Raw genomic sequence first — 27547 nt, 5'->3', positions numbered from 1 at the left:
ACCATTTTCGAATCAAGCGATTTATTCATTTTTCATTGTTTAACGAATCATTAAGACAATTACAAACCATAGTTGATTATTATTACTGTTGGAGGCTGTGACAATGCCTCCCCCATGTCTGATACTGCACTTTTTCTTTGCCTAGGAGTGTTCGTCCTGACGCCCTACTACGAACTTTCATCCTCATCCCCCATCACACCTGCGGTGGCCATCCATCAACTTGAAAAGAACTCTGTTGCGACTGCTACTCAAAACCAACTGAGTCATGATGTTACCAGTATTGTTTGGGATGTTGTTGTGCCATCTATTTACAGGGGGAAATTGTTCATTTGACAGCCATGATGTAATCCACAAAGATAACACATTTTTACAAACTGCCCATGGGTTAGCTAAGGCTAAAGGGGAGCAGTCATGTTGGGTTTGTGGGCTTATGCCAGCTTCATCTCAGGTATATCCATACCTCGCTGTCCCGTTCACCATCCCCGAGTATGTTGCAGCTTATAAACATGAAGTCATCGGAGGTGACCCTAGATCTGGATCTGTAGCAGCACCACAGGTTTCCTATTACACTGTCCCAATGGATGCAGGTCCCCCAGTTAAGATCAAATTGAGCTATGCTCCTAAGGGTGTAATTTGTTGGACCAATGAAGGAAAGGGGCGGGAGATGGGTAAGAGTGTGTGTTCATATTCAGCTATTGTGGGCCAGAAACAGGTTTCCATATCAGAAAAGAATCTTTTGGTGAATGTCCCCCTACCCCCAGTAACCCGCGTTCCTGGTGATTCACCTGGCCAAACGATTGCCACTGATGCCTTACCTGCGGTAAATGGGACCATGTTTGTGTGTGGACAGGACGCTTATTCATATCTGCCTCCTAATTGGAGTGGTTCATGTTATGTCGCCTATATAGTGCCAGCTTTGGAGATTGTGTCAGAGGAACATTTGAAGAGTAATGCTACAATTAGATCTAAGCGTGCAGTTGCTACTCCAACTCAGAGAGTCTTTGCTGCTATCATTCCAAACTATGGCGTCACAATTGCTCTGGATGAGATTAGAGATTTAGTACATATTATTGACGCTATAGCGAACGATTCCAGCCATGGCCTGACTGATCTTAATCATGAATTGTACGGGCTTAGAACAATGATTTTCCAACATCAGTATCTATTGGACTTCCTTGCTGTGCATCTTGGAGGGTACTGTTTCTTTATCAAGCGCCATTTACACCAGAGATGTTGCACATACGTCCCCGATGCGTCTACGAATGTGTCTAATTATGTTCATGACATCTATGATAATGTGGCCAGGCTGAAGTCGGAAACGGCGGGTTGGTCTTTGGGAGGATGGCTAAGTGGGTTGGGTGGATCCATGTTTTCTCAGATAGTCCAAATCTTACAGCCGTTTGTCCTTCCCGTTATTATGCTCTATGTGGTCGTCAAGATAGCTCTCTGTGTGTTTCACCGAATGACCGCCCCCCGACCGACCCCCCCGGGGACTGCCCCGATCTTGTTAGCCCCCCTTAGGGTGGCTGTGTTAGAGAGCCCCCCCCATCGCAAGGTCTGGTGCCCCAAACTTCGCAACGTCTCTAAGGCTAGGCCTTCCACTGAGGCCATTAATTTTGTTTAGAGGAACGGAACCACTTTCTTCTGCTGGGAACAGTGGAAGCTATTGAAGAATGGTGGAGCTTCACTGCCAAGCAGAGGGAGGGGCCTGGACAGTTGACCTTCTTGATTCTTTAAAAATGTTATCTGTTTTGGTTTAATCATGTGTAACCTAATGAGTTTGTTATTTTCTTTATTATAGTGGCCTACACCTGGTTTACTTGTGTATGATTTGAATTTACTTGTCTTTTGCCTTTTATGCTTTCTTTCATTGATTTAGTTAATTATTAATGGGTCACCAGAAAATACACTGAATTCTCTTTTTGTGGGTGATCTTTAAACTATGTTTAGTATGATCAAGAGGGAGGAATGTAGAATGTTGGTGTATTTTAGTGTCTCTCTTATTGTTCACATTTCTAGTCTAGGAACAGGCCAGGGCCTCTCATACTGATACAAGGTGTTCTGCCATTGTTATGTTCAACAAGGTTGAACCGACCTGGTCCTCCGGGACATAGCCAGGGCCAGGGGCCTTATCAGTGCGAGAGTGCGTCTGTTCTCTTGTTATTCATATATCCCCTTTTTGTATAATACTCGCCCCAACCCTTTGGTTCGACGAGAAGAGGGTTCGACAGCCAAGGAACAAGTCATCGACCACCGGGTCCACTATAGATTATTCAACCTAAGTCTGTATCTCGCTGTATTACATCCTGGAATAAACCATCTATTCAACCCTCTAAACCAACCTGTCAAGCTGCTTTGATTTCGACTTCAAGAATTACTACTACGACTGAAAATACACAACGCAGAGTCTGTCCGAACAGTTTAGAAATAAGCTGAAATCTAACATTTGCACCAAAAGGGATTCCACCCATTCAGCTCCAGAGATTTTTTTTAACCCCACAAACCCTAACGTTACTATGCTCCCAGCCTGCGTCACTCTGCACAAGTTCCAAAAGAAGTCCTTGAGTGCTGGTAATGAACCTCAATGAACCTGAAATATCTGCACAAACTAGGCCGACTCATTTGAGCCATTGAAGATCTAAGGAATAATTTTCAAAGATAGCAAAGCATCTTCATCCAGGGTCATCATATCTACGTTATCTTTGTTGATGAGATCTGGTGCCACAGATCTTTTCTTGGCCCCGGTTAAAGGGGTAGGTGCGGCTGGCGAGGTCAATATGTTGAGAGAATGTTGTCTGACTGACTATAGTAAGGCTATAGTAAGTCTGACTCTTAGGATAAGCCAGTTCTTGATAGTTGATTAAAGTGCCAGTGCAAATAGTATCAGTAATGATTCTGTTGCTGACAACACTCGATATCAATACATCAATCGATTACAAAAAGGAATTTATTAAGGTCTGCACTTTTTGACCACATCCACTTAGCGACAATGAGTGAATCAGTTGTGCAAAATAAAGTGCTGCACAAGCAGGTTTGCAAAACAAGTGATTGGCTCCTATTTACAAGACCCTTGATTGTTTTTCTATAAACACAAGAAACAATCCCTCGGCCAGGGATTGTTAGAACCCAGACCTTGTGTTCTTCCATCTGTAGCTCTTCTGTTTATCTCTTGATTAGCTTTGTGCCGGTCAGTGTGAGGCTGAGGACTTTAACCCCCAGTGAGGAGGATCCAGCCGCAGCACCTCTGCCTTGGGTCCACGTCCAGCAGCTAGAGGTGGACCCCACCGCTTGACCTATGGCTGTCTGATGTGAGTGCAGGCAGCCCACTGCGCTCCCTGGCTCTGAGGCCAGCACGGGCCCCGGCCTCTCTCGGGTAACACGTCTCGAAGGCATGCGAGGCTGCGCCTGAACGCCGTGGGTGAGGAGGGGACTATCAAAACACTGCGGTCTGCCAGCCACCACCAGTATTATTGTTCAAATTGCATGTTACCGGGATATTTTAATAACTACGACAAGTTGTAAAAAGCCGTGCGGTGTGGTGGTGCAATGACCTCGTTGCCAAAATCGATGGAAAAAACAACTCGTGGTCCCAACGATGAAATGCTCCCGCACGGGTTTAATATGATATAAGGTTTGACCTAACTCATCGAGGGAATTAAATTAATTTATGGAACCAAGGCAACCAGGTTTTTAAAAGTATTTAGTTGTTATGGTAATATTATTTTTAGTGTCTGGGTTTTCTCACAAGAAGGACAGTTTTACCTCGTTCTCTTTAAATGATGGCATGGCATATCTGGTTTCACGACCACACATCCTAAGGACAGAACCACTGCCAGCCCCAGGATTGTCTCGGTGGACCAACTAAACCAGTGGGAAGGTGGCAGCTGAATACCAGACTCAACGACACTCCTGACACTCAGTCGCTAGGGAGCCATGGGGTCAGAGAGGGTTTACGCAAGGTCAGAGGTCAAACAAAGTAGACAAAGTTTAGCAGAGTAACGACCGGCCGCCGAGTGCCCCCTTCTCAAACACAGAAACAGTCAAACAACCCCCCCAGTTCTTGAAAAGAAACTGCAAGATTTTAGATAAGAGTCACCCAGTCTAGGGCACATTTCATGGCTAATCCAGCCCGTGTTACATTCTATAGGCATTGACCTTCCTAGATGCCTACCTCTGCCCTTAGCCCCTCCCTTAGTGTCGTTCAGAAGAGCCAACCTGATGTAATGCTCCCAGCTGTTAGCCGACCGCTGGCCGCTGGACATGCAGTTTTAAGTTGCAGTCTATTTCAGAGGGCCCAAGCCACACAGTGCCACTGCAGCGCCAGGGACCACCGCATGCTAGGAATAAAGCCTGTCTCAGGCCATGTGACACATGATGTCAGCCAATCGCATTGCAGCGCTAGGTCAGGGTGGCTTGGTGAGAAAATCGAAGAAAACCCGGGTTCAGCTGAAATCACCGGGACATGAACGGCTCTTTTGGAAAGCCCTTTTGCAGTACCTCATTGCTAGTTGGAAGCAGGCTATTTTCTAAGCGACATAATATTTGCAAATAATAAGGATAATTTTGATGCCTGTGATTTTTGATAGCAGATAGTCCTGTTCAAACAAAAGGCCACAGTACAGATGCAGATTACACTGACGACATGCAGCCATTTGAGATGAATGTTGTACGTTATGCACCGCTCACAATCATTGCGCAGTTACAGAAACCCTTTGTGGGGAGAGTAGGGCAGGGGTTTGCTTTGCTACCTATACCCAAAGGCAATTCCTCCAACCCAACCACCTACCTCAGACAGACATGGCTGGATATTGTGTGTGTGTGTGGCATCATTAAGACTCTGTGTAGTGCTCGAGGAATCGCATTCTACCTCCCACAAGCTAGAGTTGACGATGAGCTGGAGAAGCGGGGGCAGGGAGGACATTCATGTGACACGTGTGTGTGTGTGTGTGTGTGTGTGTGTGTGTGTGTGTGTGTGTGGGCATGCTCGTGTGTGGGAGTGTGTGCATGTGAGACAGAGAGCTATAGATAGAGTGAAGAGTAGGGCCCAGGTTCAAGAGGGTCACCCAGCCACTGTGTAAACCCATGAGACCCCCACGTGAGGCCAACTACCTTGACAGTTTAGGGGACGAGGGGTGAGTGGCGTTGAAAGGAAGCTGGTAATCCAGACCACCTACCAACAGTGAGCCGGCGGCACCATATAGTCGGCTCCATTTTCACAAGGGAGCATATTTGGAAGAGTGAAGTGTAGCAGCACAATTTCGATTTTTTTCCCCCAACGCGATATGAATTTCCACTTCAATAAAAGCGTGGCGTTGATAAAGCCCAGAAAAGTTGAAGTAGAGCTTTAAACACACATACTGTTATGAAATACCTGTTGACAGGTCTTAGTAAGATATATAAATGATCATTCGATCGCATCTTGCCAACAACCTACCTCTCTTTCCTCCTGGTGGGGTCTGTATTGAAAGCAGCCCTAAAGAGACAGGTTTGAATCCCCTCCGTGGGGTGCAGCTTGCATTGGACATGTGCATGTATCTAGAACCCAAGACCACGGCCACCCGTCACCTCTGAACCTCGGGGTCGGAGGAGGGAGGGCAGGTCGGGGGGGGGGTTAGTCTAGACTGGAGGGGAGAGGATTAGCAGTTGCTTCAGCATGTCTAGAAGACACGGGCAGCCTGACGCGGTGTGGCCCTTGCACTGACTGTGTACGTGGCCCTGGGGTCACTCCAGCCGCCAGCCAGGCGTGATGGTTCCCTGGTTCAAATATGGTTTCATCCCGGGGTGGAGGCCCGTAGCCTACATACCTGCCGATCGTTTAAAGGGACTGTGTCTTGTTCCCTTTGAAGGAGGCCCGTTGTATAACCCTGCGAGCAGCGCTGTGGCTCAATCAAGGTGCCAGGTGGGGGGGGCCTCCATCTGGCTGGGAGATGGCTGCTCCAAAGTGACCTCAAATAAACAAATAGTTTGATCTGAGTCAGATCAGACAAGGAGCCTGCATCGCTTCAGACAGGAAAGAAAAAAGAACCTGGCATTTTATTGACCGTTGCCCCGCATACCCCGCCCGTCTTCCCACCCAGACCAGAATTGGTGACATCATTCGGCAAACTGCAAGCTGCTTTTTTCCCCCCAATATCCGAGAGACAGAGAGACAGACAGAGACAGAGAGACAGAGAGACAGAGAGACAGAGAGAGAGAGAGAGAGAGAGAGAGAGAGAAACTAAATTAAAAGCACACCAAATAAGCCCTAAACCGAGACGGGGAGCTTTGCCCGTGAATGCTTAACGGTTTGCCTACAGCCGTAACCGGGCCCGGACCCGAACGGGAAGCTGCCAGACACCGGCACAATTACTGGTCGAGGCCGCAGACTCTCTTAAAAATACCTCTGCAGGGTTTGCAAGTAGAACAGCCAAGCCCCCGTGCAGCTACACAGTAGCAGCCCCCGGGCACGGCGGGCCCGTGTTGGAGGATCAGGAGAGGGTATAATGATGATGACGACTGGCGACTCAATATCTCCTGGCGTGCCAAGAAAAGTCTCTCCAGGAGAGGCCTGGAGATCGGGGTCGCGGTGGCGGTTGTTTGGTCACGTTTTTTTTTTTTTTGGCCGAAGAACAGCGGTAGAATCTGACAGAGTCTGGGTCCGCGGATGCATTGCTCAATGCAGTTTGAGTATGGCTTGAAATGTGAAACACCGGTGAAACGTGAGCGAAGCGTTTCTCCTCCCTACAAACATGGCGCTGGAATAGGTGTTTAATGAAGTGTGGCTACTGGTAACTGACCTTGTAATTCCCCTATATAAGTCGGTCCTGCTGTTACGACCTCCATTGTGACGTGATTCGACCACGACTCACACAGCATTACCACGAGGAAATAAATCTCATATTGAGTCATACAAGGCATGTGAGAGAAATATATACGAGACCTCTGAAGTAAAGATCACACATTTTTTGTTCAGTCTGACTTTGTTTTAAGCACTGAAAGTTTGCCAGTACGTTCATAAATGCTTCCATTCTGTGTGTGCTGGGGACTTATGTGCGTGCGTGTGTTTGTGTGTGTATGTCCATGTGTGTCTGTCTTTTTGTCTGTCTGTCTGTCTCTCCATGTTTGTATATGAATGGTTGTGTGTGGGTTTGTGTCCGTACATTCATGTATTTATTTGCACGTCCGTACATAAGCACGTGGGTGTGTGTGCGTTTCTGTACATACAAATGGATGTGTGTGTGCTTGTGCGCAAGTGCGGGCATGCATGTGTCAGCGCGTGCTTGCGTGTGACTGCGTCCGTACATTCATGCATGTGCACGTCTGTGTATAAGCATGTGATGTGTGTGTGCGTTTTGTACATTGGATGTGTGTGTGTGCGCAAGTGTCTTCATGCATGTGTCAGTGCGTGTGCCGGTGTGTGTGCCTGTGCGTGTGTGTGTGTGTGTGTGTGCGTATTTACAAGTGTGTGTGTGTGTACATACACGTGTGTGTGCGTGTGTGTGTGTGTGTTCGACATGCATATACAAACTCATCTGGTGCTGGGTGCAGCTCAGAGGAGTCTTGAGGTATTGGGATAGGACCTGCCATAACAGAGTCGCGGGGCGTGTAAACAAGAGGGAGGCAGAATGCTAACAGAGCGTGAGGGCGGTGTAAATAGCATGCGACGGACGGGCTCGTCAGCTCATGGAAACATGGAGCCCGGCCATTGTCGCCAATCACTGGAACCGACCCGTCTGGGATTGGAACAGAACCCATTGAAGAGGATTGTAAAAAGGGGTTGGATGGATGGAAGGGCGGTTGGATAGGGGGCGGGTTTCTTGAGGACACGGTGGGTTACGCTCTGTGAAACCAATGGATCCTCTCTTTTAATACAGACTGATCAGCTTCAGGTCTGGAAGCCATGAGCAGACTCTGGCGGGGGCAACTGATGGTAGATTACGTCACTGCCTTGTGGTATGAAGGCTGGTGTGTGTGTGTCTGGGGATTTGTCTAGTGTGTGTGTGTGTGTGTGTGTGTGTGTGTGTGTGTGTGTGTGTGTGTGTGTGTGTGTGTGTGTGTGTGTGTGTGTGTGTGTGTCTGTACCAGAACAGGGTCCTCTTCCTCGTTCAGCACAGCCTCGTTCTTGATGAGAGCCACGCGCTGTGCGAAGCGGCATGTGGACATGGACTCCTACAGCAGACACACCAGACAGCAGTGGGAGTACGGGTTGGCAGGTGTGTGGGTCAGGGGTCAATCAACTCATTAATTTGATCAGTAAAATAATTAAGTACTAATAAAAAGGAAACGTGATTATTTAAATCTGAGCAGATGTCATCTAGTTAGTAGCAGTTTGTTGTAGTAATAATTGACATTTTTTATTGATGTTGATTTTGTATTATGTATTTAAAGCTTGAAAATTCAATTGGATGTGTGTTGACTGTAATCGTCTGCACTTAGCTTTTCGCTACAGCTCCCGCCAATTTAGCCCTTCATAAACTCTATGCTAAACGACAGTCTGTATTATTACTCGTCCGTGAGCTTTCTTTGGAAAGGGGCCGATGGTGGGTGGTGTGCGTCCTTACTTTGAGGTTGGTCTTGTCCACGGAGAGGGTGGAGATCATGGTGGTCATGCAGTTGCCCCCCAGACTGTCCCTCAGCACCGAGGTCATCAGGGAGTTCCTGTAGGGGATGTGGGCGCGGCTCTCCGACAGCGAAATGATAACCTGGACAGGAAGTAAAAACAACATTTGAAAGGAATGAGTGCCCGAGAGAATGGATTTAAATGAAATAACATATACCGTATGTATAATAAAAGATCCATCATGATTGTATCATAATGATATGCCATAGAGACATGTGTGGTTATGTTTTCCAACACGTCTTTGTGACAGATATCGATGTTTGGATTACCATAAATCAAAGTGAAGTTATTATGGTGATGGCTGAGATTTATGGATCTGGAGTTGAATCACGGCAGAACTGAAAATGTGTTAAGCATATTCTCCTAATGCATAATTAAGTTATATTTATGTCAGGAAGAGGGTGTTTGATTAATGTAGACTGGAACAGGGAATATTGGAATGACTTACAGCTACATGTAGGCATATCATAACATTCATTATAAACTAATTTGGATTAGATTTTTCTTCTGTTCTTGGCTGAATTCTTTCTTTTACCCACCAACATTGAGCCAATTGGTCATTATTGCCTTATGTATACATTTTCTACCTCTACAATATGCTCAAAATATTCCCATCATCATAAATCTGAACTATACTATATACTAATATAATATAAAAGGACACATGCACTTGTACACATGATACATAAATAATGGGTATCACGCCTTTTTTCTAAGAATCCTCCGGCTACCTGCTCCAGGTAATGCAGGGAGACGTTGATGTACTTGGCTTCGGTCAGCAGCTGGCCCCCCAGGGCCATCTTGTTGACCCTCTCCGACCCGGCCAGGTCCACCAGGTGCAGCTTGGAGCGCCGCACAGTGGCGGAGCCCGGTTGGCGCCCGCACAGGTACACGGTGAAGATGCAGTGGGAGCGCGTGGACGCCTTGTTCAGGAGGGTCTGTAGGACGAGGCGAAGGTTGAAAGGTAGTAGAATTAAATAAAAACACACACCTTGATGTTATACCACACGTTCCACGCACAGCGCGCCACCGGTGCCTATTGGTCTTGGCGTAGGTCTTAGTGCCTCTAAAAAAAGCATTCAGACGTCAGGAGAAGAACGCCACCTGCGGTCACAGCAGAGCGCAACTTTCACATAGTGTTTTAGGGAGTTGAAAAAAAACAGGATTTTACCCTTTTTTTTTTCTAAATTGGGGACTCATTACAGTAACTGTGATCAAATGGAACAGAATACTATATTGACAATCATTATATACTCTTGGGTTCACTGGCTCTTTAAAGAACAGAGGAACGTTAATCCTCTGCGTCATTTTCTCATGTGCTGTGCAGAAATGTGTAACAAGGATAATGATCAAACTTACGAACACCATACTATTTCTGTTTGACAGTTGAAGGAATTCTTATTCTTTGTCCAAGGTACTTTCCGTATTAGAGTGACTATTTTTGGCATCCAGGGTTTTGTTCTGACCAGATCAAAGCCATGAGCATGTGTGACCAATAAGAGTAAACAGATGTAGACGGTTTGACCGCGACACTGGGGGTTGATCTTCAGATGTTTCTGTGTAACAGTAGAAGTCCGGGTGAGGCACCAGAGACAGATATAGTCTCCTGTGACTCATCCCGTACATCCCTTTCCCCCCCCCCAAACAAAATAAGCACCATCAGGGTGGCGGTGGTAATGGTGGTGGTGGGGTAACTTATGCTGAGAAAGGGAAACCCTGTCCAAACCCTCCAACAGCAGCTAAATGTCCTTTCATTTCTGGTTGGGATGGACAAGTATTGTGACCGGCGTTTGCTTTTTATTTGCATAATGAAACATAATGAAACGTGTATCTCACATTATCCTTTGATGAATTAAAATATGTCTTTCATATATATTGAGACAAATGGTCTTCAGCCAATGATCACCGATGCAGGCTTGGCTCTATTCCCCTGACGTCATGAGAAGATCAGGCATACAAAACACATTGCCGAAGAACACTTTTTATAAGTGGGGCTCAATCCTTGACTTGCGGCTGGGTTTATTGTGCAAGCAGCTCTAGCCTATCAAAGGTCTCGACAGCTCATGAGAGATTATTCTGTATCTTTACCCGCCCCTGTCTCCTCCTTCCTTCTTCCAAATTCCCTTAATTGTTCACCACCCCTCACTTGTCCCCCAGTAACTCATAGATTGAGGTGAAGACAACAATGACTACTTAGGGGGGGCTTGATAATTGATCAAGATATGGAAGGAAATACATTTTATAAAAGCTTTGGTTGCAATTGGGGCACAAATGGCTATGACTGACTGCTTATTTCCAACACGAGAAAAGTATTGAAATACACCCCTGCCCTTGTTTATTTAGTAGTTTTTCAGCCAGTAAGTCAATAGATTCCCCATGCGTACATCAAGCACCAAAGCAACAGCAACAACCTGTTCAATTCCATTAACTGGTCAACTTTACCAAGCCCTATAGGGCTGACTCCAATTAGTTCTTTGATGAAATGTTTGGCCCATGGCGTATGTAGTTGAATTTCACTTTAAACAAATGCTGAACAGTATTTGGAACAAATGTAGCAACACAGCAAAAAAAGCTTAAAGCTGTCTGTTTGTATCAAAAATGCCATTGTTGTGAAATTCTCTCAGCAGCCAATCATGTGTTTTTCGCACTAGTAAAACAGATGTCTTGGGATTTTCATCAACTAAATAACGTTTTTAAACTTGCCTATAATACCTTTCTTGCATGTTTATGTACAAATTATATATGCTTTAACGGCTAGTTGCCCAATCATACTAGAAACAAAATATGCAGAATTAATTAAAAGAACAATGGGCTAGCCTACTTTATGGTCAAATGCACCTCTCCACTGGAGTGAGACATCAAGGTCAAACATGATTCCACACACACACACACACACACACACACACACACACACACACACACACACACACACACACACACACACACACACACACACACACACACACACACACACACACACACACACACACACACACGGCTAGATATCGTGTGGGTAGGACGGAGGAAAAGGTCCAGGACGAGGTGAAAGATAAACAGGAGGGCGGATGAACAATGAAGGATAAAGGAATAACCAGATGAGTGGAAGTGTCTCCAGGGGAGGCTAGAAGAAGGTTCAGAAGATGTCATTCCTCTCCAATAAAATACATCAGAGGAGGAGGAGGGGGAGGAAGGAGGCTCAAGGAGTCCCTTAGCAAGAAATTCAATGAAAAAATTTGCTCATGATTCCCTCCACCTGGAAAGCAGTAAACACACAAACGATTCGGCACCAAGGTCCATTGGACGTCCGTGTGGAATCGTTGATGACACACTGAAGTGTGGCTGCTCCTCTGTCTCCTCCGCGTGGACCTCGACACCCACGTCCTGAGCAAACAACGAGAGGAGTCTCTGGTTGCAGGAGCACGTCCCCCGGGAAGAGGCTTCAGCCCAGATTGTCCCCCAACGTCCTCCCCAGAGCTCCACGGGGTGGGAGTTGTTTTCACAGATCAGTAAGGCGTGGGCTGCGGAGGATTCCCCACTGGACCTCTAGCACTGAGAACCCTTTGGTCAATAGTCTTATGTAACAAGCAGGGAGTGTGTTTTTGTCCGGGAACAAAATGCCCTGGGGTTGGACAGTGATGGTCAATCCCAGTGCTCATCTTGGTCCTCTTGGTAGTAAGGTTTCGGACAGTATTGACATTGTTTTAGCTGAAGGGATTAAGCATTTGGTAGATAAGTGACGCTTGAGGTGAAATATCATGATATACGCTGCGGGATTGGTTTCAAAAGCTCGGAAAACCCTGAGCAAGTTGCACTGACAAGTTTACAAGAAGCTCAAAACACAACTATTTGGTTCAGGGTGGCTTAAATTCATGGCAGGACTATTCCAACCGCATTAAACTGAAACAAATTTGCAGTAGTCAACCAAAATGTATAAAAAGATGCCCATCTGTGATTCAAAACCGATGACTCGCCTCATTGTTTTTTATTTACCCACAAATAAACTGACTGGTATACACCGTAAACAAGGTGAACACAACTGTCCCAAACCTAACTTTGCAGGGCCTCGACCGAACACACAGATTTCTAATCTGTTTGGAAAGTAGAGGAGCAAGCGCATTCATAACAACCACTCAAGCATATACAGTCAATTATAGTAGGGGCACTGGGTTTTACCAGGGAAAAAAGATTATTTAAAAAAAGATTATATTACAGAACAATTCAAAAGTACTGTAAGATTGATCTCGTGGGACTGGTAATAATGTATATTTCTTTAGATGTCTTCAATTTGAACACAGGCTAATTTCCATTTGGCCAGTACTTTACCATCATACATGATTTCCCTCAGAGGATTAAAAAGGTTTTATTGAAGTATTATGCTGATGTTTTCCAGAAGGCCGATGTTTCCACTTACCTCTGCAGTCATACGATGAGTGTCACCCAGGAAGAGAAGATTCAGGGCTTCTTCCTCATTGGCCGACTGCTGAATGGACAGATTCCTGAGCTGGATATTCTGCTCAGAGTCATGCATGATTGTTACCGTACTGAAAAGAAACCATAGAAATCAGAAAATAATAAGATACAGTTATTATGTCAGAATACTATAACTATAATACTATAACTATATCCTGAGCTTAAACATTTTCGATAAACATTTAAAGATTTATTTTGTACACTTTTTTAGTCATCGTTAAAATTTTCTACAATGAAAGGCAGGCCAATCTATACTGCTTAACCATGGATGACAATGCACACCTTAACCAGTGCTCAGTCCCAAAACAAGCCCCGTGTGCGGCTCGATACGAGCTCTGTTGGACACATGTTCTCCATCCGTCTGGAGGGTGGGAATCACAGCTCGGTAGTAAACGGGGCTCACTTTTATGAAGCAATCTTCAGCTCTCTCCGAAAATATTCATGGGAGTTGGGCTGCAATCCTTTAGGTTAAAGTGAAGCGAATATGCTATAACCTGTGTGGCTACTGCCTTCTGTTGTCAACTAAGGCCATCCCCCCCCCCCCACACACACATACACTGGAGAACAGCTGTGAGTAACAAAGACAAGTTAGACTTTGGAATGGTTTGAACAAAACGTCAATAACATTTCTCAGACAAATGTCAATTCTGTCCCATATACATCTCTTTTTGTCCCCAGACAATGAATCACACGATCGGGAATCAAGGGGAAACTGTGGGTGTCAATGCAGGACACATGGTTTGTTTGTGATGCTGCCATACATACAGTCAGACCTCCCAAGCTCTCCCGCTGACGTGCAGACAGAGAGAAGGCCTGGAAAACATCTTCAAAACATCTTCACCACATGCTAAGGGAGAGGCGGGCAATCGATAGTCTCAATAGAGTGCCGGAGCCCGGGTACCTGATCAAGCTGTTTCTGCAGAACAGTGTATATTATTTATGCATTGTTTATATTATTTTTGGGTCCACCATTCGAAAGCCAAATCGGAATGTTGCTAATGGAAGGAAAAGCCGGAGAGGAGGGATAAAAAAAAAAAACTAAAAAAGTTTTGAGAGAGGTGAAACAGACGGACAGGGAAATGCCAGATTTGACAGTTGCCACAGCTTCTCCTTGAATCAGCAAGCGTGGCCACAACATGGTCAACAACAGGCCCTGTCTATTTCCAGAAGACTGTCATTTGTGGCAATGGAAGCCTCAGGCTCAATCTGTCGCATAAGGAGAGAAGCAACTTTAGAATTTAAAAATAAATAGAAATCAAGGTTATAAATTGTGATGGTGACATGAAAAAAAAAAATATATATATATACCAAAACGCTTTCAATCCAAAATCTAATTTCAGAAGATTGCAAATATAACCCAGAAAAAGGGAGAGGCTGAGGTTGGGAGAACAGGAGGAACAAAAGGTGGATGGAAAGAAGGAAGAACGAAAGAACATACAAAGCCACAGAACGAAAGAAAGGGAGGCACAGGGTTAGAAAAAACAACAGAAACACCAGAAGAAACCCAGCCGAAGGTGTTCTGAAGGACGTAGCCGTGGATGGCCACAATAAATGCTTCGGTACACAATCAGCTAGCATTCCGCTCCGGTGGCAGAGGCCCGGGGTCGGCCACAGCCACTGGTGTCCCGACACCGTGATTATGTCAGCGGGCAGTCAGCAGCCGTACGGTAAATACCAGCCGTGTGGCCTCCCTGTTTGACCGCACAGCGACGCCTGTGCCATGTAGCCCTGCCCCTGACCTGCTCAAGGATAGGGCTACATGAATACAGTGGAACATGGTGCTAGCAGGGATCTTTATTTTTGACCAAAATGCAAAGCATTCGCTGTCAAGCACTGGGTTGAAGATCATCTAATTCTGTGATCCATTTTCAACGTGATTATATATGTCACGTTGTAATGTATAGATATGTTTATATCCCGCAAGGCTAATATACTGATAAATAGATAGATGGATAGATTAATGCTTTATTGATCCCAAGATAAATTCAGAAATTCTAAATGGAGATAAAAAGTGAAAAAATAATGGCATAATAAAATACTGACGGTAGGTCCTCTAGCCTGCATGCTTCAAGTTGGCGGTCCAGAAGGTCGTAGCACACATTGTTGTATATCTCCAGGTAGGAGATGTGGGTGGTGTAGACCATGGTGCTGTCCTATAACGATGGGGACAATCGTTTACAGTGTATTCAAACTAAAGCTGTGTGTCTAAAACTTGCATGGTTGACTTTGTCGTATATATGTGTGTGTACACATTATTGTTAGTGGCTTTCGATAAAGCATCTGCTATGGGTGATTTTCATACAAAAAAAAATACTAGTAGAAATCAGTTATTGCAGTAAAGTTTACACTAAATCACTTGAATGGAAAGAAGCAAAAGGAACACTACAAGTAATCTCAGAGTATTTTGAGAAAGGTGACTTTATTAAGGTATAAATCCAACTATTTTAGACACACAGCACATCATCAACCAGATAATAAATCAAACCATTTCCTCAAACCGTCATATAAAGCTTTGTGCTGCATGTGGCAAACAGCTGCAGCGCACGCACATCAAATAGGATTCCCAGCTCTCTTTCAAAGACTGCTTTTCTCCCCATTGTCTAGAATATTGGTCCTCGAGGCTCACCGAGCAATAGTTTGGCAACAGAGCACTTGGATTGTTGCACAAACAGCAGGAGTTTTAGGAACAAAAGAACATAACGGGTATTGTGCTTGGTTTGCTCCACCTCACCTTACTTTGTCTGCTCAATGAATAATGTATATAATGTGAATATATAAGTAAGCTGGATCAGGTTCAGATCTGCTGAATGGAGAGAAGCTCTGCAAGAGCTCTCTCTGAGTACATGATTTATTTTTTAAGGTCCCTTAAAGTGAGTCCGACGCATCATTCTTGGAAGATTCCTCACTGTGAAGACGCAGTGTTGAAATCACAAGAGGGTTAATTCGTCTGAAACCCACGTTATTTTTTCATCATAATAATCCAGACAACACAAAAACTAAATCAGCCATCCAAGCTCGGGTGCTGACCTGAATGATGTGCTGGTACAGGTAGGAGAGGGTGCTGACCTGAACGATGTGCTGGTACAGGTAGGAGAGGGTGCTGACCTGAACGATGTGCTGGTACAGGTAGGAGAGGGTGCGGGGTATAATCCCACGGTCGCCGTAGCGCCTAGCCCCTCCGGTGATGGTGAAGGTTTTCCCACTGTTCGTCTGGCCGTAGGCAAAGATGGTGCCGTTGTAGCCGGCCAACACTCTGACACAGAGGAACACACACATTTGGCACACAAACAAATAGAACAAAATAATATGGGCTGCGGAAATTGTTCTGAAAGCTGCAGAGTGATGTTGTGTTTTTTTCCTTCCACAGTGGAGAAGGATAGTAAATATCTTGAAATATCTGGAATGAACCAGATGAACTTGACTCTGGTCCTCTGGGAGTTCAGCATTCACATACACATTTTGTGGTGTGCCGAGCACTCAGTGCACCTGCCAGGCTAGTAGTCATCATGCTATGTGAAGAAGAAACCTTTAACAATGTAAAATAATAAACATTGTGCAATTGAAGTGCCACACAGCCTTCTCTGAGCCCCATATGTCAGAGAGGTGAGCAACACAGTACCACACTAGATGCCATAGGAGAAACATGTTGTGTTGCCAATGTGGGCTGGTGTTGCTGCTTGATAAGCGAGATTGGCCGCTTTAAGGTTGCCTATCTTTATTGAAAGGGGTTGGCCTTGCTCAGGAGCTAGAGTGAGGTAACCCATAACCGTAGGGTTGCTAGTTTGATTCTCGGCTCGTCCTAACCGCTTCTGACAAGCTGGATGTCGCGTTGCATGGCTGGTGTGTGATTGCGTGTGTGAACCGTCTGCTAAAGGCCCTAAAATGTAAAGGGGAGAATCCCTGCTTGTTTCTCTCTCTCGACAATTTCAATCAAACAGATATCATCTCCTCGTATTTTTCATGACACACACACACACACACACACACACACACACACACACACACACACACACACACACACACACACACACACACACACACACACACACACACACACACACACACACACACACACACACACACACACACACACACACACGATCCAGGGCTCCAGTTATTTCTAATGCAACGTGGACCAACCAACCCAGTAGTTGAGTGGTGCGCGGCTTTCCCTTATTCTGCGCTATGCTATTCCACACCCCGCTTGTACGAGTGTAGCAGGGAAACCAAAAAACTCCTGTCAGATTTGATAAAAAGGCGTGTTTTCCTGACTTGGACGGCCCGCCTGGAAGCCACTTAATCCGCGCCATGAGTCATGGCGGTGATTCGCAGTGCCAGTGAAGTAGCCATGGAGTCAGTGTTTAGCTTTAATGTCAACGCTAATGATGCGGCCTGGACATGGGCTGCTCGGGCATGGGCGTTTCCCAATGCTTGTTCCTGTTTACACATCAGCCTTCCTGGAGACTGGAAAACGCTTGGTCAAGGGTACCGGAGCAGATTTTTGGTTTCAAGAATTATCGGTTATGTGTGCGGTGTGTGTGTGCGTGTGCGTGTGCGTGTGTTGTGGAGGCATACAAGTCCAGCCTAAAAGTTTTTCTGGTCGGAGTCAAATAAAAGAAAAGTTTAAAAAGTCTCCAAAGGTTGTTGTGACAACAACCTTGGTTGGCCAACATTGCTTGTAAGAGAAAGTCCTGACCTCAACATGCAAAGAATAGAAGGTGCACATGTTCCTTTTCCGAAATTTCCCAGATATTGATTCCGGTCACCCTCCAGATTCAGCCAATGTGTGAAGAAAAGGATTGCAATTCAGGCTAACTCTCCAGTCTAGCATTATCTGGGGAGGTTGTTGAATAGGTTAAGGGGGATGCAATACGGTAAGTGGAACCCTTTCTGACCTCCATTTGTTATCTATTATTGATACATCTATGTAATAATATCTATATCTATGTTTTTCCAACATTACGAGCTGACGGGCGTAATGTTGGTTACACCAAAGGGAACAGACGACTTTCTGCCTCCACAGACGGCTGATACCATGGCAGTCAAAATGCTGTTATTAAAAATGATTACTGACTAGACTCTGAATGTTTCTTGACAACGGGGGCTTTAGGAAAATCATTGTCTGTCAATCCAATTTAGATTCTGGTTTGATAACTGCAACCCACATTTGCTACCGTCATTGGTACAATTCCAATATCAACAAAGGCCGAATTACACCATGAAATCAAACAGGAATGACGGGAAACCAGTACTGCTTCTTGTATAATTTTGCTGAATGTAAACACAAACTAAAATGCCTTTGAAAATCTCAAAACCCTTTGCGGCAAGGACACAAGGCCTGGGGGACAGGCCTATTGCTTTCATATTCTTTGAAAGAAACATTGCAGTAGGAAACAGGATCTGAACACCCAGAATAACCTTGTCCGTGCTTTGGATAATCAAGGCTCGATTACTTCTGCCCTACGTGAACCTGCATCCTTCAAAAGGATGCAAGGACCTGACATGTAATGAAGTAATGTTAAACTATCTCTTCTCTCGTATCTTCCTGACTGCATAAAACACCTGTACCCCTTCAGGGCTATGGACAACGTAGTCAAAATAAAAGAACCACAAGATCATGATCATTGACAATGCTAAACTGTGACTCCAGGTCGTCATGTGAACCATCTGCTACAACAAAGAGGTTGCCTTGCCTGTTCAAAGAAGGCTGACTTTGCAAAGATCACAGAGATCATAAGATAGCAAACAAGACTAAGTTAGGTCAAAGTTATCCTAATCCTCCTAAGACAGTTGATTTAGAAACATCTCACAATGTTTATATATATATCCCATAATAGCGATAGTGCATATAGTCTGTGGGGTCTGATACAAAAAGTCCACATAGTAATGAGGGGGGTGGGGGGGGGGGGGGAGAGAAAAAACATGGTACAATCAAAAGCACCATTTGATCACAGGAAATTACAAGTTAAATTCCCCCCTCTTCTCAGCTGTGTTTCTCCCTCTCAGAAGTACGTCTTAATTTAGACTAACCTCTGGGCAGGGGCAAACCTTTGTCAAGCACCACTACAGTTCTTGTCGCTGGGATGGGAGTGGAAACCGAGTGGAAACCAAGTGTGAACTGCGGTCAAACCATAACAATCTTGCAACACTAAACGGTGCCATGGTGCCACGGTGAGGCCTTGTGGATGGTCAGTATTTGATTGTTCAAAAAGTATAAACAAAGAACGCACTTTTCCTGAGTTTGGGGCTAGAAACTGGTGGGAAGGGTACTTGAGGTTCAATAGGCACCTCCCACCCCCAGATGTTTCACTGGGCTGATTCAACTAGTCCATACGGCGCTGTTGAATCACGACAAGCATGGGTAGAAAGCATAAGCTGGACCTCTTGAGCTACAGGACAAGACTGTTTACTAGGATTAGCACTCAGCATGTGGTGCCCCATCGCCTAGCCCGGTGAGCAGCGGCTGTACTGAGACGAGATGTCAGAGTGTGCCACCCCAGACGCATGCCCAGTCCACTTAGTGGTTTTAACTGTCGAAAGTGGGGCCAAGAACAATAAAATCACTGACTCCTTCCATTTCCACTTTACAGTAAGCTCAAGCTTTACTGTCTTGCCATCAACCAGGCAGGCCTGTACAATATGTGTGGTCTTGCCCTAGGCCACCACTGACAGAGGACCAGTGGATATGGGTCTGCCCCACTTCTAACCATTTGAGTTACATTTTCTGAGTCAGAGATGGGGAGGTTTGTGGGCAAAAGACACATTGAGGTACAAATCGAATGAAAAACAAAAGACACACCAACGTTACCTGTCTGCCACTGGCTGAGCAATGGTTTCAAAGATCTCCTCTTGACCAGCAGTTTGATCGAACACCCTCCGGAACCTAGATGTCAAATAAAAGATCAAACAAATGTCCAACTGAACTGACTTGACTATTTAATGTATTTGTGAGCAGTTCCTCATAATAATTCACTACTTCATTGTAGCCAGCCAATTAAAGCCAAACCAAACCCCTTGTTTGAGCTAGACCCTACCGACTATCAAAATTAAGAAAAAAAGTGTTTTTCTTTTCATTCAGGGAGATGCCATCCAGGATTCTTCTCTCTTGCCCAATACACTCCCACTTAATACAATGATGGAGGGTGGGGGGGGGGGGGGACCATAATGTTTGATCGATGTAACCCAAAGCCATAAACGGCAGATAACGGGTAACTCATACACTAGTATGGTTTGAACCCATGAAGGGCTAACATCAAATTTAAGACCACATGCCATCTTGTGTTTTTTCCGACTTTAGGCAATCAAGTGTAGATGTGAAACAGAATCAAGCCATAGCTTCTACAAAGTAACTCACTAAATAACTTTTCATCTAAAATAAGTTGTTTAAGAGGTGAGTTTCATTTAAAGGAGAACAGAGCCCCTCTGGCCGCGCCTTTAAAACATGCTAATAGGATATTTTTTGCTCTGGGGGGTGTCACAGGGGTCCCCTGTGACACGTACCTTCAATCCTCCTGCATGTAACCAGGTAACCATTTCAGCCAATCAGATGTCATGCACGAAAATTGCATGTGTTTGAACTAAAGGGAGTCCCCTGATTCAAACAGGTGTGTTGGTGGGGTTGGGTTCTCTTTAATGGACTTCCCTCGATTCCATGGAGAAAATGACATATAGCCTACTCCAATAATTTTACTTTGGGAACTATGACCATAATATTTAACTGAACCACATGTTGCTGGTTCAGCTCCAATGTCAAACAGCATTAACCGTCCACAGAACAAGAACACAGAGCAGGGCTTCATTGCCACTCCTAAGTGGGAGAGGAACTCTTTAGTCATTGGGCCCTTAAAGGCCAGGCACACCCTGCAATGTATTATTCCACCACGGAAGAAGATGAGAAGACGGATGGAAGTAGGAAATTGTTAAATGTGGACATTTTATTTTCGATAGCGTAGGGACACACGGGAACCTCCGGCTGACTATTTTTAAAGAGCCTGTGGCTTTTCCGAGGGCCTTCGGTGTCCCCTGCGTCTGACTTCCTCTGTGTGAACGTAGGGCTGTGTGGCAGCCAGGGGCCTTGCCCAGTGAACGTCTCCACTGTTCACCACCAGCCTCCAACAGATGTTCTGGCCTCTCTATGACAGGCTCGCTGGATGAATTATTCATGGGAAAGAGTACTTACACAGCCACTACCCTCTTAGTTTGCTACACACCCCCTTCCTTTGGGCGAAAACGACTCCAGAACCACCCAACTTGTTTTTTCAAAGCTGTCTTTTCGGGTTTTTTTACTAGCGTTATCCAATTTTTGGCAAACTTAACTTGGAGTCTGCGTTACACCCAGCTATATTTCAGAGAGAGAGTGAGTAGACCACAACAAAACAAAACTGACCTAAATTTGTAGTTCTCCAGTTTGTTGTTAACGTAACCATCCCCCAGGTCTTTGGGCACCACAAATTCCACAGAAGCACCTGCTGCCTCGTCATTGTTCACAGAGTACACCTGAGGGAGCCAGAGAGAACAGTCAAACATAGGGACTCAAGCCATGTTTACGTAATGCTTTTCCCTCTAAAACAATGTATCCAAACGCAAATCATTTGTTTTGCATGGTATGCAAGACCATTTCAAATGAATATAAATACATTTGAAGTATAAAGTAGTTGTTAGATGATGCTGTTATGATATGATATGTATGCCTGAATAACGTTGATTTAATCCTATTCGGAGAATGTGCACCATATGGATGTTTATTTAGCAGTGACCAGACCTCATTAATTCTACTTTTGCAAAGTGGTGAGTGTGGATGAATTGTATTGCAGCAAGGAATGCATGCATGTGGAAATAGTGCATGTGTATGTTTTTGTGTGTATCTGTGGTGTGTAACAGCGCAGGCTCAAATAACAGTCTGGGAGTATAGATAGATTCTTCTTGACCAAAGAATGGAGAAAAGTGTATTCTATTGTGGGTGCTATTGCATGGTGGCCATGCGGCTATATATTACTGCAACAACCTCAACAAGCTGAAATATGGTAGTCAATAGACCTTGACACAGGGCTGGATATTCGTAGATATAGACTACATTCAGAAGTATTTATACATACATTATACATTCGTCCAAAAAAAAAAAGAATACATTTGTAATATCATAACTAAATAAAGTGAATGAAAAGTTGTATTCAGTGCACTAGATAGACAGACAAGTCCTGTTTAGACAGACAAGCCCTTAAATTACTTCCACTCAATAGAGCCCAAACCATTCCTCCGGGAGTAAGAAAACAAACGACAGAAGACAGAATCAATACGCTTTCACTTCAACCCTAAGGGCGGAGAAGAGGTTGGGCATTATTGAACCCTCATATCTGTCATGTGTTGCCTTGAAACATATGTTTAAGATCCCCCGCCCTATGTTTGTTTGTTTTTTAAATAGTGTCCGGATGCCATCTGAATCACTGGCATCAGATCTGATGTTATCGTCAGGACCTGCCGCTTGTTAAGAGGTACCGCATAACAGACGGGACGTTACCACCTCAGGGCGCTCACCTGCTGTGCATCCCTAGGACTTCTGAACACTGAACGCAAAATAATGCAGTGAACTAGACATTATTAAGGGGGGCGGCAGAGCGGGTTTACCAGAAGGTTGCTGGTTCGATCGATCCCCGGGTCCTCCTAGCTGAGTGTCGAGGTGTCCCTGAGCAAGACACCTCACCCTACCTGCTCCAGACGAGCTGGCTGTCGCCTTGTAGGGTTGACTCCGTCGCCGGTGTGTGAATGGGTGAATGTGAGGCAATATGGTAAAGCGCTTTGACTGGCCACTGGTTAGAAAGGCGCTGTATCAATGCAGTCCATTTACCATTAACCAATATAAGTCAAAAGTGTTGGATTGTTCACGTGTTATGACTGTATTTGTAGATGTTGAGGTGTTTCCGCCGCTCAGGTGTTTCAAACTATCGACCACGTTGGCCCACTTACCTTACTTGTTTCCTCCCGGGTGGGTTTCACACGAGCAAATATCTGTATCGTCTCTTTCACCGTTCCTTTTTCTGCCATGCCGGCCATCGGATTAGAGATTTGGGTAATAAACAGTCGAATTGCTTTTGTTAACCATGTTAGGTTTGAATCAGCAGCAAGGTTGTTTTGTTGGACGCTGTTGCTAGGAGGCGGGTCACGTGGCCGTGGTAGGGGTTGCCCCATTTGGAGGTTGAATTAGAATTTGCAAAAAAGTGGGAAAACGTTTCAATAGAGTAGACTATCCCATAAACAGGCTGTTTTTGTGTATGTGTGTGTGTGTGTGTGTGTGTGTGTGTGTGTGTGTGTGTGTGTGTGTGTGTGTGTGTGTGTGTGTGTGTGTGTGTGTGTGTGTGTGTGTGTGTGTGTGTGTGTGTGTGTGTGTGTGTGTGTGTGAAGATCTATCCTTGTAGAAAGTGTGTTTGACAGTCAGTTAGCTTATTTATGTAGGCTAAGTCACATTATTTCTGTTTGTGTTTATTAATAGGACTCAGGTGTTTGAGAATAGCTTCCAGCAAGACAAGGTCATAGAAGGTTCAGTGACAGATAGTGACTCATAGAGTCATAGAGCCTGACTAAAGAGCTCAAAGCACTCCAGGCACTTCCCACACATGCAAAGTCAATAATGCTTACTCATAATGTTAGCGGGTGCAACCTCTTGTGCCATTTAGATTAATATTCAGAAGAAAAAGGGAACAAACATTGATGAGACACAAAAACCAGTTGGGGAAGAACATTGAAAAAATTGTGAAAGCAACTTTTCACAGGCTATCAAATACAATTGAAGCTAATTTCCAACTGTCTAAAATTGTATATTTATGAGCAATCTAGAACCCTTGCCATTAAAAAAACATTCATATTTAATTACATTTTTTAAACAGGGACGGGAAATGCCCCAAGCTCCAGAAAATGGCAGGCCACCACAGGGTTATGTTATGTCCCCAGAAAACGTCTGGTCACCCTAGGTTTGTAGCGGGGGAAGTAAAGATTTAATTAAACTTTCTACACTGGCAAACATATTTGAATACTTGATTTAGTATTTCAATATGTTCAAGTAAACATACCTCATCCCATCCTGACCTCTTCATGACCTCAAGGGTCAATCACCCATGAGGTCACCATGTGGTTCCCCAGTCCTGCCTCTTGCTATATACTATGTTAATAATTGTTAAATAAAAAATTGTGTGTAGCTTATCATGATGAAGCCTTTTAGTAAAACCAGTACTTTGTGGTAGATTAAGTACAAAGCAGAAAATTTGCTTTGGAGTATAATAATACAAGTTCCCTTATATAATTAACCAGTAGGTTCAGTAGGCGTACAGTAAGCACCTGAACATTTTAGCATCTCAAAAATGTACTTGTAACAGTTGAACAGTACTTGAGCGAAAGTATTTGTAGATTGTGCCATGATCTTTTCAAGGATGTAGAGTCTTGTAGAGTCACTTGCCAGCCTGCAATCACCACAACCTCCCCACCCTCGACCCTGTGATCATCCAGGCAGCCGTTTTCATCTTTCTTTCTTTAGACCCCTTTGGTCTGGCACCATTTTGATGACACTCGTCATGATTCATGTCTAATAGGTCTGGAATCCCTCTGTCGAAAATGTCATAGAGTGATGGCCGCAAAGGCAATTAGGGGTTATGTAATGGGTAGGTTTTATCATTATATTTAAATGACGTACTTCTCCTCTAGGATTGATACAAAACTATGGGAAAAGGTAACATAAATCCACCTTTGCCTCTATAGTGCAGAGTGATCTGTTATTTTACCAAATTGCTATTTTTTTTCTGTGTGTTGCCCTCACTGTGTTGTCCCCTCTCTCTTTCATTTCAGTGAGTTCCCCACTGTTTCTGGTATTCAACCTGAAGTATGTTAGCAGCCAAAATATAACCTATCAGGAGGCCTAACTCAGTCTTCCAGTAAGTGTATGTTTTAACCAGTCTTACATTTTTGTGTGTGTGTGTGTGTGTGTGTGTGTGTGCGTGTGTGTGTGTGTGTGTGTGTGTGTGTGTGTGTGTGTGTGTGTGTGTGTGTGTGTGTGTGTGTGTGTGTGTGTGTGTGTGTGTGTGTGTGTGTGTGTGTGTGTGTGTGTGTTTTGTTTATGTGAAATGGTTGTAGTGTATGCTTGTGTGCGGTCTTACCTTTGTGCCTCAAAGTGGATAATTTGATTTTTAAGTGTGAGGGAAATTACATGCAAATGCATATAATAAGACTTATACGAGTGTGTGGCTCAAACTATATTGCCCACATATGTATATGTGTGTGCGGATGTGGTTTGGTGTGGATGGCTATGTGGTTTTCATAATTGAAAAGAGGTCAGGTCTTTGATTTGAATACGTGAAACGTAAACAAAATATGAAATGTAATTCAAAATTTAAAAAGAACAATGGCCATTATGACAATAATATAGTTCTGTGTTTTTCACATCTCACAAAGCATGTAAGATCTTTTGAACCAGCTACTCTTCTCTCCATGTGTCGCCTGATGCCCTCAAGCCTTGTTGCTGCACTACGCAAACATTTTCATAATTTATCGAATTAGAAGGGGAAATTCCACACATAGCTTATCAGGATAACCTAAACAGCCGTCTCTACTACAGGGGAGCATGCCCATGTGAGGAGAAGCGTTGCCCTGGAAGGCGCTTGAGTTTAAAGTGATGTGTGATTTGTGGAGGTCTCCCCACATGGTCTATCATGCACAAGCCCCACATTCCCCTCGGTGTGGAAAGTTTTTTTGGGATGCTAGCACTGTGTGGGTGATGGGTGAACCAAAATATGAATTAATCCTTCTTGTCCATTAGTGTAAATATCAGTTGACTAGAATCAGGGACTCTATCATAAGGAATCCCATCTCAAAAGACTTAAAATCTGGGTGCACAGTTAATCACTGTAGAAAACCTCCAAAATATCATATTTTCGAGTCAGCTAACATTTCACCCATAATTTAATGAAATGAAAGCCAAAAATGGATAATAAAATGTTTTATAGATACTGAAGGGTTTTACACAGAAAACAACTGCAGTTGCTGTAATAAAACACATGCTTTCTCTTTCACTATATACTTTTGCTTTCTGATTTAAAATTCTTTCCATTTGAGTAAAGTCATAGGAAATAACCCGTTCTACCAGTAATGGGTGATCTTGTTTTCATACTGTACTTCTTTGTGATCTTCAACGATTTCCATGAGTATCATGTTTCACTTTATATATATCCTTCAAAACATGCCTCAAACACGACCCTGGGCTGGGCGTATGGCTTGATTCGATTTTTTTTATGTACTGTTATGGCTTTTATGTCATGGATTTTCACACATCGTTGTGATTAGTTTCATGAATGACAGATTTGCAAGACCACGTCAATATGAGGTGGACACAGGGTGTGTTAGCCCACAACAGGTGGTTTTTACCATGATGTGGTGGTATGCTGTCCTGGTTATCTGCAGCCATTCTTCATAAGGAGGAGGACAGGTGATGGTGGAGAGATTAAGGATACTTGAATCATTCAGTGTGTCTGATAATTGATACCCAGTTCCACACAGGTACAGACTGTGTATTGTAATTCATAACCTTAATCACAATACTAGAAAATACAAATTTTCATATAATTATTAATCATCATCATATACCACACTTGAGATGAGAACTTCACAACTTCAACACTCAAAAATAATGACAACACCGATAGCACAGTACAAAATAAACTTGTTTGCCAAGACTTGATTTGACACTTTAGTCTCTGAGTAAGGAACTGCCTCTTAGTCAAATATAGGACGTGATTAGCATCTGTGGTATTGAGGCATGGCTGTGTGTGAGTGTAGGCAGAAACTAGCTTGCAGTGTACACAATCTAGTTTTTTAAAAGACTGTTCAGATGCGGGTTTATCTCTTCGGGATGATAATAACAAGCTAACACAACATGAACCATGCAAACACCATAGCACACACACACACACACACACACACACACACGCACACACACACACGCACACACACACACGCACACACACATACACGCACACACGCACGCACGCACGCACGCGCGCGTCGGCTTTCCACTTGTATGCATGCGTGTGTGTGTGTGTATGCTCCCATGTGCATTCATGAACACACACAGTACTGCCTGGTCCATCAAGCAGTGAACAGTACACTCTTTTGATGTTCGAGCCTAATCAATTCCTTATGAAGAGGAGTTTGGGCCCTCTTCTTTAAACCCTGTGTGGTTTTCATCTGGCCTGGCCATTATTACAGAGTACGGGAAGACCCGGCCTTAGATAACCAGCCGCTTCTCAGTGGCTTGGTGATTGAGGTTAGATAGATTCCATTGCGTGTGTGTTCGTGTAAGTGTGTGTGTATGTGTATGTGTGTGTGTGTGTGTGTGTGTGTGTGTGTGTGTGTGTGTGTGTGTGTGTGTGTGTGTGTGTGTGTGTGGGTGTGTGTGTGTGTGTGTGTGTGTGTGTGGGTGGGTGTGTGTGTCTGTGCTCC

At 44.4% G+C, this 27547-nt stretch overlaps 1 protein-coding gene across 1 annotated transcript in view; it reads right to left on the bottom strand.

Moving 5' to 3' along the window:
* Positions 1-23208, bottom strand: part of LOC130382761 (kinesin-like protein KIF6) — a 52321-nt gene extending 29113 nt beyond the window's left edge. The window contains exons 1-9 of the mRNA XM_056590649.1: positions 23033-23208; positions 21456-21565; positions 19878-19952; positions 16136-16322; positions 15113-15222; positions 13011-13140; positions 9331-9537; positions 8541-8681; positions 8062-8148 (exon numbers count right to left, since the gene is read on the bottom strand). Coding sequence (XP_056446624.1) covers positions 8062-8148; positions 8541-8681; positions 9331-9537; positions 13011-13140; positions 15113-15222; positions 16136-16322; positions 19878-19952; positions 21456-21565; positions 23033-23119 — 1134 coding nt within the window. The 5' untranslated portion in view covers positions 23120-23208. The remainder of the gene's footprint in view (positions 1-8061; positions 8149-8540; positions 8682-9330; positions 9538-13010; positions 13141-15112; positions 15223-16135; positions 16323-19877; positions 19953-21455; positions 21566-23032) is intronic.
* Between the last annotated feature and the right edge of the window lie 4339 nt (positions 23209-27547).

The sequence above is a fragment of the Gadus chalcogrammus genome, chromosome 5, assembly GCF_026213295.1.
Source record: "Gadus chalcogrammus isolate NIFS_2021 chromosome 5, NIFS_Gcha_1.0, whole genome shotgun sequence".
Classification (NCBI taxonomy): Eukaryota; Metazoa; Chordata; class Actinopteri; order Gadiformes; family Gadidae; genus Gadus; species Gadus chalcogrammus.
This window is presented reverse-complemented; position numbering and strand designations above follow the sequence as displayed.